The 15,018-nt window shown below is 31.6% G+C and overlaps 1 protein-coding gene across 1 annotated transcript; it reads left to right on the plus strand.

The window, feature by feature from the left end:
* Positions 1 to 10,338: 10,338 nt before the first annotated feature.
* On the plus strand, positions 10,339 to 12,001 carry LOC101505806 (uncharacterized). Its single transcript, XM_004486029.4, has one exon. The coding sequence runs from the start codon at positions 10,928 to 10,930 to the stop codon at positions 11,501 to 11,503; it is 576 nt and encodes a 191-aa protein (XP_004486086.1). The 5' UTR covers positions 10,339 to 10,927; the 3' UTR covers positions 11,504 to 12,001.
* Positions 12,002 to 15,018: the final 3,017 nt, after the last annotated feature.

Below are 15,018 nucleotides of genomic sequence, written 5' to 3' on the forward strand. Positions count from 1 at the left end.
GATGATATCTTTGGCATCCTTCAACGCCTTATCTCTCCAGTTGTCTATTGTTATTGGGACATTTTGACGAACAACAGCCCCAATGTAGCTTACAAACATGGAGCTGTTGGGGTCAACTGGCTGACCACTCTCGTTCCAGCCAACCTAATAAACTCATATAGTAAGTACATGCCCTAAACCCTAAAAAAAGATAAAAAAACACACAGCAAACAGAGTATATATAGTATACCTCAAATTTAATGCCACTGCTCCGTGCTTTAATCACCCTTTGCATGATAGTTGCACCACGTTTGACTTCTTTTTCGTAAGTCTTAGAGGTGCCAACTTCTTCATTTTGAACTTCTAAATCTTTGTTTGTATCCATTTAACTACAACAAGTTCAACATGCACTTTAGTATAACATCAACAAGCTCAACATGGATCATGCATTATTATAAACAAACTCAACATGTATCAGTATATCTTAAAAAAGCTCAACATGCATTCTAATGATTACAAAAATTTAATAACATCAATACCTGAATAATGATGGTTCGAAGAAAGACGAAATGCAAAGAAAAGAGGGTTTGCAGAAAGTTCACAGAAATATGGTTCACAGAAATACGGTTTGAAGAAATACGTAATGAGGGTTACGTATTTCAATGAAAATATATTGTGTGAAATGGGAGAGATGATCTTGGATGGAAATAAGGTTCGAAATGAAGGAGATGATCGTGGAAATAAGGTTCGTAAAGGACGGGATGATAGGGTTTGCAAAAGAAGAGAAGAAATGAAGGTTGAGATGAAGGTTACGTAATGAAGAGGAAACTGAAGAGGTAACTGTTATATATACGTAACACTTTTACAGCGCTTTTTATAAGCCTTTTACAGCGCTTATTTTGTAAAGCGCTCTAAAAGGCTTCTTTAGTTAAATTTTTAAAAGGCTCTTTTACAGCGCTTTTTTCAAATAAGCGCTGTAAAAGACCTCCGTGTGTTATTATGTTATTTGAATGCCTTTTACAGCGCTTTTTTCAAATAAGCGCTGTAAAAGACCTCCGTGTGTTATTATGTTATTTGAATGCCTTTTACAGCGCTTTTTTCAAATAAGCGCTGTAAAAGACCTCCGTGTGTTATTATGTTATATGAATGCCTTTTACAGCGCTTTCACACATAAGCGCTCTAAAAGGCTTCTTTAGTTAAATTTTTAAAAGGCTCTTTTACAGCGCTTTTTTCAAATAAGCGCTGTAAAAGACCTCCGTGTGTTATTATGTTATATGAATGCCTTTTACAGCGCTTTCACACATAAGCGCTCTAAAAGGCTTCTTTAGTTAAATTTTTAAAAGGCTCTTTTACAGCGCTTTTTTCAAATAAGCGCTGTAAAAGACCTCCGTGTGTTATTATGTTATTTGAATGCCTTTTACAGCGCTTTTACACATAAGCGCTCTAAAATGTCTCTTTATGTTAATTTTAAGAGGCTCTTTTACAGCGCTTTTCCCAAATAAGCGCTGTAAAAGACCTCCGTGTGTTATTATGTTATATGAATGTTTTTTAAAGCCTTTTACAGCGCTTTTCCACATAAGCGCTCTAAAATGTCTCTTTATGTTAATTTTAAAAGGCTCTTTTACAGCGCTTTTTCCAAATAAGCGCTGTAAAAGGCCTTATTGTTTTTGTGTTTTGTTATGTTATGTTATTTTTTAAACAAGCTCAACATGCATGCAAAACCCACATAGTAGTAACTGGTCACCACAAAAATCCCTTCCTCTTCACCAAACTCTTCTCCTTTTATGCATCTTCTTCACAAACATCAAAGCTTACTCTTTCACAATTCAATCTCCACCTCAACACCCTTTTTATCTCTTTACATTCTCTTTCCTTCTTAAATCGAAACTTAATTGGTATTCAGGATCATTGCCATGTTGCGAAAAATGGGTTTGTGTCTGGTGTTTTTGGGGATTCCCATGATGCGTACAAGGTGTTTGAAGAAATGGGTTTGTGTCTGATGTTTTTTGGATTCCCATGATGCGTACAAGGTGTTTGAAGAAATGGGTTTGTGTCTGATGTTTTTTGGATTCCCATGATGCGTACAAGGTGTTTGAAGAAATTAGGTGTCTGATGAATATTATTTTTAAAGCTTTTTTACAGCGCTTTGTCAAATAAGCGCTGTAAAATGTCTTTTTTACTCACTTTCAAAAGAGTCGTTTACAGCGCTTTGTGTGAAAAGCGCTGTAAAAGGTATAAAACACTCATTATTTTATTTTTAAAAGGATCTTTTACAGCGCTTTTTAAGATAAGCGCTGTAAAATGTCTCTTTATTTTATTTTTGTGTTTGGTTTATTTGGGTTGGGATGACATTAAAAACATTTTTATCATTGTTTATTGGATTAAAAATATTGTTATCATTGTCTTTATCACAATACTTTAGGAGATGATGAATTATTAGAAATGAGTATTCTGAAGAATCTATATATATATATGCACTGAGCAAAAGAGAATCTCTCTATTCAGTTCAGTTCAGTTCATGTAAATTACTAATTTATATTCAGTTCAGTTCATGTAAATCAAGCTAAATATAAAACACTCATTGTTACATGAACTTGGTATAAAACACTCAAATCAAGCTAAATATAAGCAGAAAATAAATTAATCAGAAAATAAATTAATCAGAACTTAGTATAAAACACTCAATTCAGATTACATGCATATTTACAATAACACAGTTCAGATTACATGCATAGCTTATATAAAACAATTAAACATATATATACATTAAGATGCCCTTCTTCTTTTCCTGGTGACATTCACATTTGTTTGTCCATTTACAATACGAAACGATGGATTAATCCAAATTCCCTCATCATGATCATCTCTAAGATATAAACCATCATCAGTTGAATCAATTTCATGTGGTTGTTGTGATGTTGCAAATAAAAGATCATTACCAACATCTTCATCATTATTGTTATCATCACTTATTTTATTGGTCGATAGGACAACAGACCATTTATCATTAGAAGGATCAGTGACATAAAACACTTGTTGAGCTTGCGACGCTAAAATAAAAGGCTCGTCTTTGTATCCCACCCTATTAAAATCGACAAGCAAGAATCCTGACTCATCAATCCGAACGCCATTATTATTATCGACCCACTTGCAACCAAATATGGGAACACGAAACATTGTGTAGTCTAACTCCCATATGCGCTCGATAACCCCAAAATATGATAGATTTGCATATATTGGGTTTTTGTCTTTTGCACTTGAGACATGCATCGCTTCAGCTACGAGAGTGACTCCACTATTTTGCATAGTGGTCTGATCATCTTGTTCTTTGGTATAAAATGTGTAGCCGTTAATAACATAACCAGTGTAAGAAAAGACATGTAAGCTCGGACCATTTGCTAGCCACCTCAATCTATTTGAAATTGATCCGGGGTCTATATCAAATTTTGACATTATGTGATTTTTTAACCATGTTACAAAACTTCGATTGTGCTCTCGAGTTATCCAATTTTGATTCCTATTCATGTTCAAACGAGATAACTGATCAATGTGTATTGTAACATACGGTTGAACCTCATCATCATTGTGCAGAACATACAATTGTGCCTGCTCCCATTCTGTCCTTGATATAGTCAGTAGTCTCCTTCCAGTTATCCCTTCTCCTGATAGTCTTCCCGAATGACGAGACATGGGAAGCCCTATGGATTCAACATTGGACAGATATTCAGTACAAAATTCAGCAGCCTCTTCAACAATGTATCGTTCAGCAATACAACCTTCTGGTCGACTTCTACTTTTTACGTACCCTTTTAATATTTTCATATATCGTTCTATCGGATACATCCATCTCATATAAGCTGGCCCACAAAGTTGTGTCTCCTTAACCAGATGAACAGTAAGGTGAACCATTATATCAAAAAACGATGGTGGGAAATACATTTCAAGCTCACACAAAGTAACAACAATTTCCCTCTGCAATGTCGGTAATTTCTGAGGGTCGATCACTTTACTACAAATTTCCCTGAAGAAGAAACATAATCTAGTTAAGGCTAGTCGAACTTTTTCAGGTAAAATGGAACGTATACCTATTGGTAGCAAATGCTCCATTATAATATGACAATCATGGGTCTTCAAACCTTTTAACTTGAGGTCTTTCATACAAACCAAATTTTTAATGTTCGAAGAGTATCCTTCTGGAACTTTAACTTCGTGTAGAAATTTACATAAAACAATTTTTTCCTTTCTAGATAGAGTATGAGCGGCTGGAGGTAGATATGTGCGATTTCCTTTCTTTACTGGAGCCAGTTCATTTCTTATTCCCATATCGACCAAGTCCAATCTTGCATTGACGCCATCTTTAGACTTTCCTGGAACATTGAGTAACGTACCAATAACACTTTCAAATACATTTTTCTCAATATGCATCACATCGAGGAAATGTCTTACATACAATGACTTCCAATATGGCAATTCAAAGAAAATTGACTTTTTCTTCCACCCAGTTTTCACCAGCTCTCCCGCAAAAGGTTTGCCAAATTTATTGGTCAAACCTTGTACTTTTTCAAGTATTTGATATCCAGTCGGTGCTAAAGGAGCTTTACCTTCCTCTGATTTTCCATTGAATGCATTTCTCCACCCACGATACTGATGACTATAAGGTAAAAATCTACGATGTCCAAGAAACACATTCTTCTTACAATGTTTCAACCGCATCCAATTTGTACTCTCTTCACATATAGGACATGCACACTGACCTTTAATGCTATATCCTGATAAATTACCATATGCTGGAAAATCATTAATTGTGCCGAACAACATAGCCCTCAAATTGAAACATTCTTTCTTATACCCATCATAAACTTCCACACCTGTCTCCCACATACTTTTTAAATTTTCGATTAGAGGAGTCAAGTATACGTCGATATCATTCCCCGGTTGTTTGGGTCCAGAAATTAACAGAGACAACATCATAAACTTACGCTTCATACATAACCATGGAGGTAGGTTATATATTACCAAAATCACAGGCCACGTGCTATGTGAGATGCTTTGAAGACCATGTGGATTCATTCCATCAGTAGAAAGTGCAAGTCTTAGATTTCTTGACTCTATCCCGAATTCAGGATACTCGTGATCAATTTTTGCCCATTGTGGGGAATCTGCAGGGTGTCGAAACATTCCATCTCTAATTCTTTCATCTGCATGCCATGTCAAGTGTTTTGAATCTTCTTCACTGCGATACATGCGCCTAAATCTTGGTATTATAGGAAAATACCACACGACTTTTGCTGGAGTAGATTCTTTCTTCTTATATCGAGAGACATTGCATTTCGGACACGCCTTAAGTAGTTCATATTCGTTTCGAAATAAAATGCAATCGTTAGGACACGCATGAATCCTTTCGTAACTCATTCCAATAGAACACAAAATCCGTTTAGCCTCGTAGGTTCGACTGGGAAGTTCATTATCATCTGGCAACATATCTTTTATGAGTGTTAATAATTCTGTAAAGCTTTTATCAGACCATCCATTACTCGCTTTTAAGTTGTACAACTTTAATATCGCTGACAGTCTTGTGAATTTAGTACAACCATTATATAATTCTTTCTCTGCATCACTCAACAAACTTTCAAACATTTTAGGACAATCTCGAAGATCTTCTTCAACTGCTTTTGCAATCTCATCAACTCGGTCCGGCTCATATGTATCTGTATCGAAATCAGTTGAAGCATATGTAGAACTATTCTCAAAATTAATGTTTCCTTTTTTTTTCTCACCATGTCTTATCCAACATGTGTAGCTTTGATCAATTCCATTACATACTAGATGTCCTTCTAATTCATCTTCTCTAACACGTTTTCCAAAACAACATTTTAAACAAGGACAAACTACTCTATTTGGATCTTTTGCATTCTTCACTGCAAACTCAACAAACTCCTTCACTCCAATTTCATACTCTTTTGACAATCGATTGGCTGAAATCCATTTCCTATCCATATTATACCACCTATATAAATGCAGTAACAAAAATAATAAGCTTTCAAAACATATCAACAAGTTTCAAAAAGAAACCAATATCAACTAAAAATTTCAAAACAGAACAGATCATGTGTAAAAAATACCTTAAACAACGTAGATGGCCGCACAGTACGTAGAGGATATTAGGGTTCGCAACGTATATAATTATTTGAAAGATGTATTTTACAGCGCTTGTGAAAAACGCGCTGTAATAGGTAGTTAAATTCAATGAAAGCGCATGTGTTTTACAGCGCTTGTGAAAAAAGCGCTGTAATAGGTAGTTAAATTCAATGAAAGCGCATGTGTTTTACAGCGCTTGTGAAAAAAGCGCTGTAATAGGTAGTTAAATTCAATGAAAGCGCATGTGTTTTACAGCGCTTGTGAAAAAAGCGCTATAATAGGTAGTTAAATTCAATGAAAGCGCATGTATTTTACAGCGTTTGTGAAAAAAGCGCTATAATAGGTAGTTAAATTCAATGAAAGCGCATGTGTTTTACAGCGCTTGTGAAAAAAGCGCTATAATAGGTAGTTGAATTCAATGAAAGCGCATGTGTTTTACAGCGCTTGTGAAAAAAGCGCTGTAACTGATTCGCGAAAGCGCTTCCGTTTACAGCGCTTTTTTGACAAGCGCTGTAAAATCCTTATAACGTGATGCGCAAACGTTATATGACCTACTACAGCGCTTGTTTTACAGCGCTTTACATAAAAAGCGCTGTAATAGGTTCCGTTATTTTTAAAATATAATTACAACAGCGCTTGTGTTTAGAAAGCGCTGTAAAATGGGCGCTGTTAAATGTCATTTCTGGCGTAGTGGCTAATAGAAATGTATATGTTAATGCAAAAATATGAGAATCACTTTTAGCATGGATACCACGTTTTTTAGGTTTTTTTTTTACAATACCCTCTTTTTGAAAAAAAAACACTAAAATACCCCCATTTGAAAAAAATATACTAAAATGCTCCATTTTTTTTTTCTTTACTTACAAGTCGCCATTTGGAATGGCGACTTCCTTAAGGAAGCCCGAGTTCCAAATGACAACTACCTACTTGATTTTTTTAAAAAGAGGCATTTTGGTATATTTTTTTTCAAATGGGGGTATTTTGATGTTTTTTTTTCAAAAAGAGGGTACAAAAAAAAAAACCCCGTTTTTTAACCACCCTCCCCATGGTTCAAGTTGTTGTTGACGATTTCCATAACGTGTCTCTCCCTCGAATAATATATTTGTCATAATCTTGTTTCCTTGAATTCAGTGCCGTTGTAAACAATGTGTGATAATTCGTTAAGTTTGCATTCTATTTTTATTATCAATATAATCAAACTATATCTGTATAACAAAAAAAAAAAAACATAACTACAAAAAAAAATCTAACATTGTCAAAATTTAAAGGATACAAAAAATAATAAACTATTTATAATATAAGAAAAGAAAGTAGTAACTATAAAAAAAAAATTAATAATAATAATACTCTTGTAATATAAGAAAAATATTTATCTTATTTATACAAAAATAACAATAAAAAAGTCAACATTGCACTCCCCTTTTTTAACATTTATTTTTTCTTCAACTATATATTTTCTCTAACGTTAAATATTAACAAAAAATCAATAATAAAAAAATTGAAATTGTCTTCAATTTAAACCATTAACTGAATATAAATAAATAAAAAAAGAGAGAAATATTAAGACATACAAAATAAATCTTTATAACCAATGTATAAACAATACAAAAGATAAACATGTATCGGTGATATATGTTAGTGTAGTAAAATTAAATTTGACAGCAGTGCAAAAAATCAATATCTTCAAATTGTTTTGCAATTCTAACATGTGAATATGATTTATTTGGATGGATTTTGCAGTCCACAAGTTCGGTGGTTATATGTATGTTTCTCTAATGGATTTTGTTTTGTGATATTGTTCTTTCAACATGTTGGTCTCATTGTCATGTGGGAGAATCAAGGAGGCTGCATTATGGATATTTTCATCAAGGATTGGTTTAATATCTTGATAATTATCATCCTTGATATTTTTGCGGAATTTATATACATAACAAGGCGTATAGTACTTGGCTTTAGCAATACTTATGTCCATGCCAAGTTTCTTTCCATTAGCATATATATATATACTTTGCCAAATTGTTTTTTTTTTTTTTTTTATGCGTATTTGATATTTATGTATATTTACTTTGTCTATCATTCATATTGCAAACTCTCATTTATACTAAACATTCAAATCTAAACATTATTGTCACCTACAAGGTAGCATGAAAGTAGAAATCCTAGAAATTTTACCAATATCGCATTTAGCTTTCAACTTCTAGCATCTTTGTGTTGGCACTTTCTATGTAGAAAAATATGCGTAAAAGGTATCTTCAATTATGCAATTTAGAGGCTTATTGTGTCCCATCAATATGGATTCCTCGTAATATTTTTTACTTCTCAATTAAATATCCCTTCTTGTTATGATTTTGCTCACATACAATCATTTTAGTTGGATAACAATAAAGATTTTAGCAATTTATGTGTGAATGCCTATGAATGAATGCATAATGTTCTTTTTCTAAGTTTATGTTTTCTTTTGTGTTTTCCCTATTTTCATTATAGGTCTAAGTTTTCAGACATCTGATGGGCACAATGGATCTGCTGCTGCTATTTATTCTAAGAAATACTTCTAAATAATGTTAAGCACAATTCCTCCAATTCTTAACCGAGAGGAGTGGTTATTAGCATTTTTGGAACTTTTGTTGCAAGCTTTGTAAAATCAAATATAGATTTTTAACATAAAGCTCATTTATGTTTTACTTTATTTATTCTCATGCTTCTTCTAATAGAGAAAAATCTACTTCAAGAGGAATTGACTAATACAAATAAAGTTGTTAAGCGCAACAGCTTGATAAAACAACTGATGAATAACTTGAACTTTAAACTCATGTCATATACTAGAGATCAAATTCATGAAGATGAGATTGATGATAATGATGATGAGATTGGTGATCGTGATGATAAATTTGATGATGAGATTGGTGATAATGATGTTCGTGATCATGATGATGAAGAGTTAGATGAATAATGATACGTTAATTTGAAAAACCAATATGTTGCAATTTGCTATTACTTAATATATTTTGTTTAAACTAAAATTTTATTTGTTTATTTTGAGTACTTAGAAATATTACTTAAATGTATTATATTATTTAGTTACATACAGTGATATGATTAATGATTTTTAAATCATTTTGGTGTATGAATTTTTTACATATTGAAATCAAATTAAAAAAATTATTTTTATTGTTCTTTTAGACATTAAAGTAATGAATTAAAAAAAACAGTAACATTTAGAGACATAATTGGTCACCAAATATTTAATAAAAATAATAATTTATGTCACAAATTTCTTTTTTTTAATCAATCATTAATGACATAGCAAATTAATTCAGTGTGATTGTTAAATTAGTCTCAAACTTTAGTCATCAATTCAGTCTTAAAAATCGGTCACAAAATTCAGCCACAAAATCGTCACTAAATTCGGTTGCTGATTTGGTCGCAACAGTTAACGAATAACAGTTTATCTACTGATTTAAATTGGTCACTAAATCGATCACTATTAAATTTAGTGACGGATTTTCTTCATTTAATAACCGAAAATTGATAATATGATATTTACATAAAACACATGTGATAAATATTTATAGTTAATACTTAAAAATATAAGATAAATATTTTCTACTAAAACATATGAAAATGCAAAATACAAATTTATTATTATTAAATACTAAAAGTAATAGAACAATATTTTTTACTAATATATATAAAAATTTTAGACAAATTCTGTTACTTAAAAATATAAAAAATATAGAATAAACATTTGCGACGGTTACATAAAATAAGATTAATTTAAAGCCTTAACTAAGTATTTATAGAATAGCAACTACTTACCACTTGTGCGAAAATACTCTTAATTGCTAGTTATTTTTGAAAAGTAAAGTTTCCGTTGTTGACTAAACGCACTAGTGTGTGTTACTACTTGCTAGATGGTGTCCTCGCCATTCAAATAAGTATTCACTCTCCTACCATTTTTACCAAATTGTTTTTTAAAAAGAGTTTAATTCTTACATGTTCGTGTAAAAATTTAACATATGATATTTATATGTGAATAATTTTAAAGATAATTTAGGTAAAATTTAAATATATGATCTATCAGTTTGATTGTTTATCAATGTAACAATTATTTATATATATAAAAATGTTGAAATAACAATTGGGCAACATCAAGTGGACCCCAAGGAAACTAAATAATTTCCTAGAAAGAAGGCAACCGACAAAAAACCACTAACCACAAATAAACGATATCGTTACCTTAACTCACCTTAGGGTGTTGAAAGATCCAAAAAAAGAAGACGGAAGTGATGTGTTAAGCAACGTCCACCGTTAACGGAGGGTCCCACGTTAGCAAAGAAAGCGAGACTTGGTCTGGTCGGCAAACATCATGTGTCTGTCAAAAACATTTCTTTCTCTTTCTTCTCTCTCTCCTCAAACCCATAGCCGTACCCACCCCATTTTTGTCTCCTTCCTCTTTCACTATATATCACCCTTTTCCTACCACACCATTTTCCCCAATTCACCTTTTCTCTCATTACCATTTTCCATTTCCAATTTTCAATATTCCCCTTCTTCTTCTCTTCCTTGTCTTCTCAGAGGAAGGAGAAGAAACAAAACAAGGAAGAATATAATATATAATTTATTAGAATAGAAGAAAAAAATAGATTAATTCTATCAAAACAAAGCACAAGCCATTTTTGCTAAACCAAAACGACAATAATTTCCTCGTTTTACTTTTTAAGAGCAAATTAATTATTCAGATCTGTACGCTCGTACCTTTTTTCTTCTTTCGTTCCTCTCTCTCTTGATTTTTGATTTTTTTTCCTACACCATGGGAACGGAAATTTTGTTACCACAGGATTGCTTGATCGAACGCATTAGAGTTCCGCCGGCGAGTTTTTACCGGCGAAGACCTTATGGAAATTGCTATAACAATAATAATTATGGTAATAGTAATAATTTTTACGGTGCTAACTCCGGGAGGATTAACCGGAAACCGGCGATTCGACCGGAGCAAAGAAAACGAGTTGCGGTGACGGAAAAAAAACCTAGCTCCGATGATTTGAAGGTGGCGAGGGGAAGCAGTTTGGTGACAGAGAAGGTTACGATTCTTCGGAGAGGCGAATCGCTTGATTCAAAAATGAATACTGTGGGTTTGAAAAAGGAAGGTGAAGATTTAGTCGTCATCGGAACTCAGAGACTCAGATCCGACCCGAATTTTGTTCATAAACAGATCCGGATCGTTGATTTCAAGAACGGTTGTGATATTTACGCCGGATCCGCATTTGCAATGTCTCCGTCGCCGAGCGCGCTTCCGATACCGTCTTTTCAGAGGAAGTTAACATCGTCGGTGGCCGTTGATGACTCCGCTACGCGGGATCTGAGACGCCTACTCCGCATCGAATGAATTCGAATCGGGTCGTAATTTCGGGTTTCGGGTCAGACCCCCTGAGGACTTTCTATCTTCTCTTCTTTTTTGGTCTCTCCTTAATCTAGAATCTTCTTGTTACCTATTACGCCCCTCCTATTTTCGAGTTCTAACCCGAACGTGATTTTTTTAAACGGAAGGGTGGAATTAAAATATGGCAAAAAACATGGGGCGAAAATGTTAATAAAAGAAGTTTGGAGTAGTGCTGTGAGCGTTTGTAAGATCTTGTGGAGGTTGTTAAGGGTAAATTTTAGGTTGTAATCTCAGGTTAGAATGGGAAAAAAAATTAAAAAAATTGAAAAAAAGAAGAAAGATGGGAGGAAGTTGGGGGGTTGATCTGTAAATTCCGGAAATGTATGTGCAATTTGAAGTGAAAATGGTTTATGCTCTCGTGAGAAATTACGAGTATCTTGTAGGTTTGTACCCTTTTGTACTGTGAAGTTTAAAAAATTAAATAGGGAGATTTGGGCAGATTCAGATTGTGTCTTGTTTTATAGATGTGTTTGTTTACTCTTAATGTGATGATCATGAATAGAACCGTAGTAGAACAAGTAAATAAAAAATTAAATGATTATTGGGCTTCAGATTCGAAAATCTTAAATGTAAGTGAATAATACAAAAAAAAAATTACAATTGGAGATTTTTAATTTTATGACAAGTATCATGTAAAGATAAATTAAATTAAATCAAGCATCAAATTATGGATTCAACGTTAAATAATGCCAGCTAAAAATTATGTATATAAATATAAAGGGAAAAAATAGAAATGATTTTCTAGATGAAGGATAAGATGATAAGGTGGTGTAGTTCAGTGGTATTAGCAAAAGATGAGGAGGAAAAGTGAAGTTGTGAATTGTGTGGAATTGAGAAGAGTAGGGCCTTGCCTTGCAATTGCAGTCACGTCCATTTGACAGCACATGTGTCATAATTGACCAAAAACAAAATGATAGCAGATTTTGCGAAACATTAAATTAGCAGATGTCATGAATATTTCAAAAGAATAAGACGTCAAAAAAAAGTTTTCTAAAAAGTATGTTATGGTATTTTGTTTTACAAGCATGGTTTTTCTTCTATTATGAAAAAAAAGTAAAAATTATACCATTTAACTAGACTAGAAAATTAACATGCATACATTGTTTTTATTATTACTAAAAATATAAAATTAGTAGGACAAAAAAAGAAACATAATTAATATAAGATTTAATCTATCTAACTTTCAAAGTATCTATAGAAACTGATGATAGATGTAATTTTTTTTTATAAATATTTAATAAATTTGAAAGTTTTCTCTCTAATAAATTGAAACATTATTTTTTTTAATTAAGTTTTATTTAACAAAAAAAATATCGGTAAAAATTGATGTAAAAAAAAATATTTATAAAAACTCTATTATATTTTGTTATGTAATTTTTGCCCCATAATCAATTTTGAAGCATAATACGTCATTTTAGTTTTATTTATTTATAATAATATCAATTTTCTCTCATTATTTTTTTTTTTTTGATGATCCTCTTTTATCTTTCTACAACATTAATCTTATTTTTTTTCCTCTTCTACTCTCAAAATCATTCATTCTTTTCACTTTTATTTTATAAATCATGCAAACTATAGTCATAAAGACATAAAATGTATATGACCAACTAACTCTAGATTGATATGAGTATAGAAAGAACCTATTACTCTACAAATGAAATTAAGATTCTAATTGTGATAATTTAGTATTCAATTGGAGCATCATAATAATATCTCCCACTTACATAAGACCCTCCTAGTGATAACATCCTCAATGCGTCATCCATATACTATATTTCAATTTTATTATAACATAATCCTTAAACATATCCAATCTATGATGAGAGATAAAAAAAAAAGTGGAGAAGAGATATGGTGGAGAGGATCCAGTTTCATAGTTTCCATGGATGAATATGACTTAATGGACATTAATTATTACACTCTCCAAAACTTTAAATACATTCATGCACCTTTCCATTAAATCTTTTTTGAATTAAAATTTCAAAACTTCTCTATCATTTAAATTTTTTATCCTTCATTTTTGTCACCATTGCATGCTCATCTCATTACTAATTGCTTTTCTTATGTAGAAAACTTTTCTCTTTGTTTCATGCAAGACTAAGCGCCTCCACTTGTATATCTTGTGAGCTCAGTAAGAATCAACAAACCTTACGCATCATCACGAAGAGTACTTTTGATACAATGACAATCATATTGATCTTGAATCAACTCTTTTGAGCTTCAATACTTGTTTGAACCAATTGTCAAGCTACACCAATGGCTCTGAACCAATAACCCCTAACTAAAAACTACAAATAATTTATTCAATCATCTCAATCTCAATAAGATCACAACAAAGTAATCTGGCCCAATACATGTAGGTTTAAATATATATTTTCTACTTTTTTATTTTAGTCTTTGTAAATCTTTTATTTAAATTTAATTTCTGTAAAATCACAAACAATCAGTTTTGGTTTCTAAAAAAAGAATTAAAAGATTGTTATGACACATTTAATAATTAGTGGTATTTTATAAATAAAATATAAATAAAAATAAAAAAAGAGGTTTATGGGTTTTTGAAAAACTTGTCATTTCTCTTAATATTGTTGATTTGACGCTAGGGATTAAAGTCTATCATTTTTTATTTTACAGAGACTAAATCCAAAACAAAAAAAAATTACATCGACTAAAATAAAAAAATTGTATCTTTATAGCAACCAAATACATATTTAAACCACATATGTATCATAATAATCTTCTATATTTTCTTATCTCTAAGACATAGTTGAGGATACATCGACTCTCTACTTGATCACTCAAAAATAGAAATACATCAACTCTTTATATGGTGATCCAAAGTGGTGATGTATCACTTCTTCACTATTTATAGGATAAAGTAGTTGTTTTCATGCATAAATATGACTTAGTGACATTAATTGTGAAAGTTCTTTTGAAAACTCTATATTTATAGAGAAATAACAAAGAGAGAGTTAAAGAAGAGAGAAGTTGAAGAGAAATGATAAATTTCTCTTGCTTGGTTTCTAGAGAAGTAAAGAAAAGAGATTCGAAATTTGTAGGTCTTATACCTTTTAGTTTTCTTTTCTCCATTATGAAGAAAGTAAGAAGAAATATACTTATTTTTTTTACTTTTTCAATTTGCCCTTGTGATTGATCATTATTTTTTTAAGAAATTTTCTTTTATTTCGTTTTTGCATCACACCATCTACTCGAGTTCGTTTATTAATTTAATTTAATTATTTATTAAACTATCAAACTTTTTTAGCACAATTAACGAATGTTAATTTAATTTATTAAATTCTAAATATTATTTGATTTTCAGATTTTTTTAGGGAGGTTCGACTATCAGACTTGAATACCACCACATAGTCACCATATAATTAATTAATAGATTTACAATAACAAATTAATAATTAAATTATAAGTTTAATTAATTATCTCAAACAATTTTAAATTTAAATCAA

Source organism: Cicer arietinum, chromosome 1, assembly GCF_000331145.2.
Source record: "Cicer arietinum cultivar CDC Frontier isolate Library 1 chromosome 1, Cicar.CDCFrontier_v2.0, whole genome shotgun sequence".
NCBI classification, from domain to species: Eukaryota; Viridiplantae; Streptophyta; class Magnoliopsida; order Fabales; family Fabaceae; genus Cicer; species Cicer arietinum.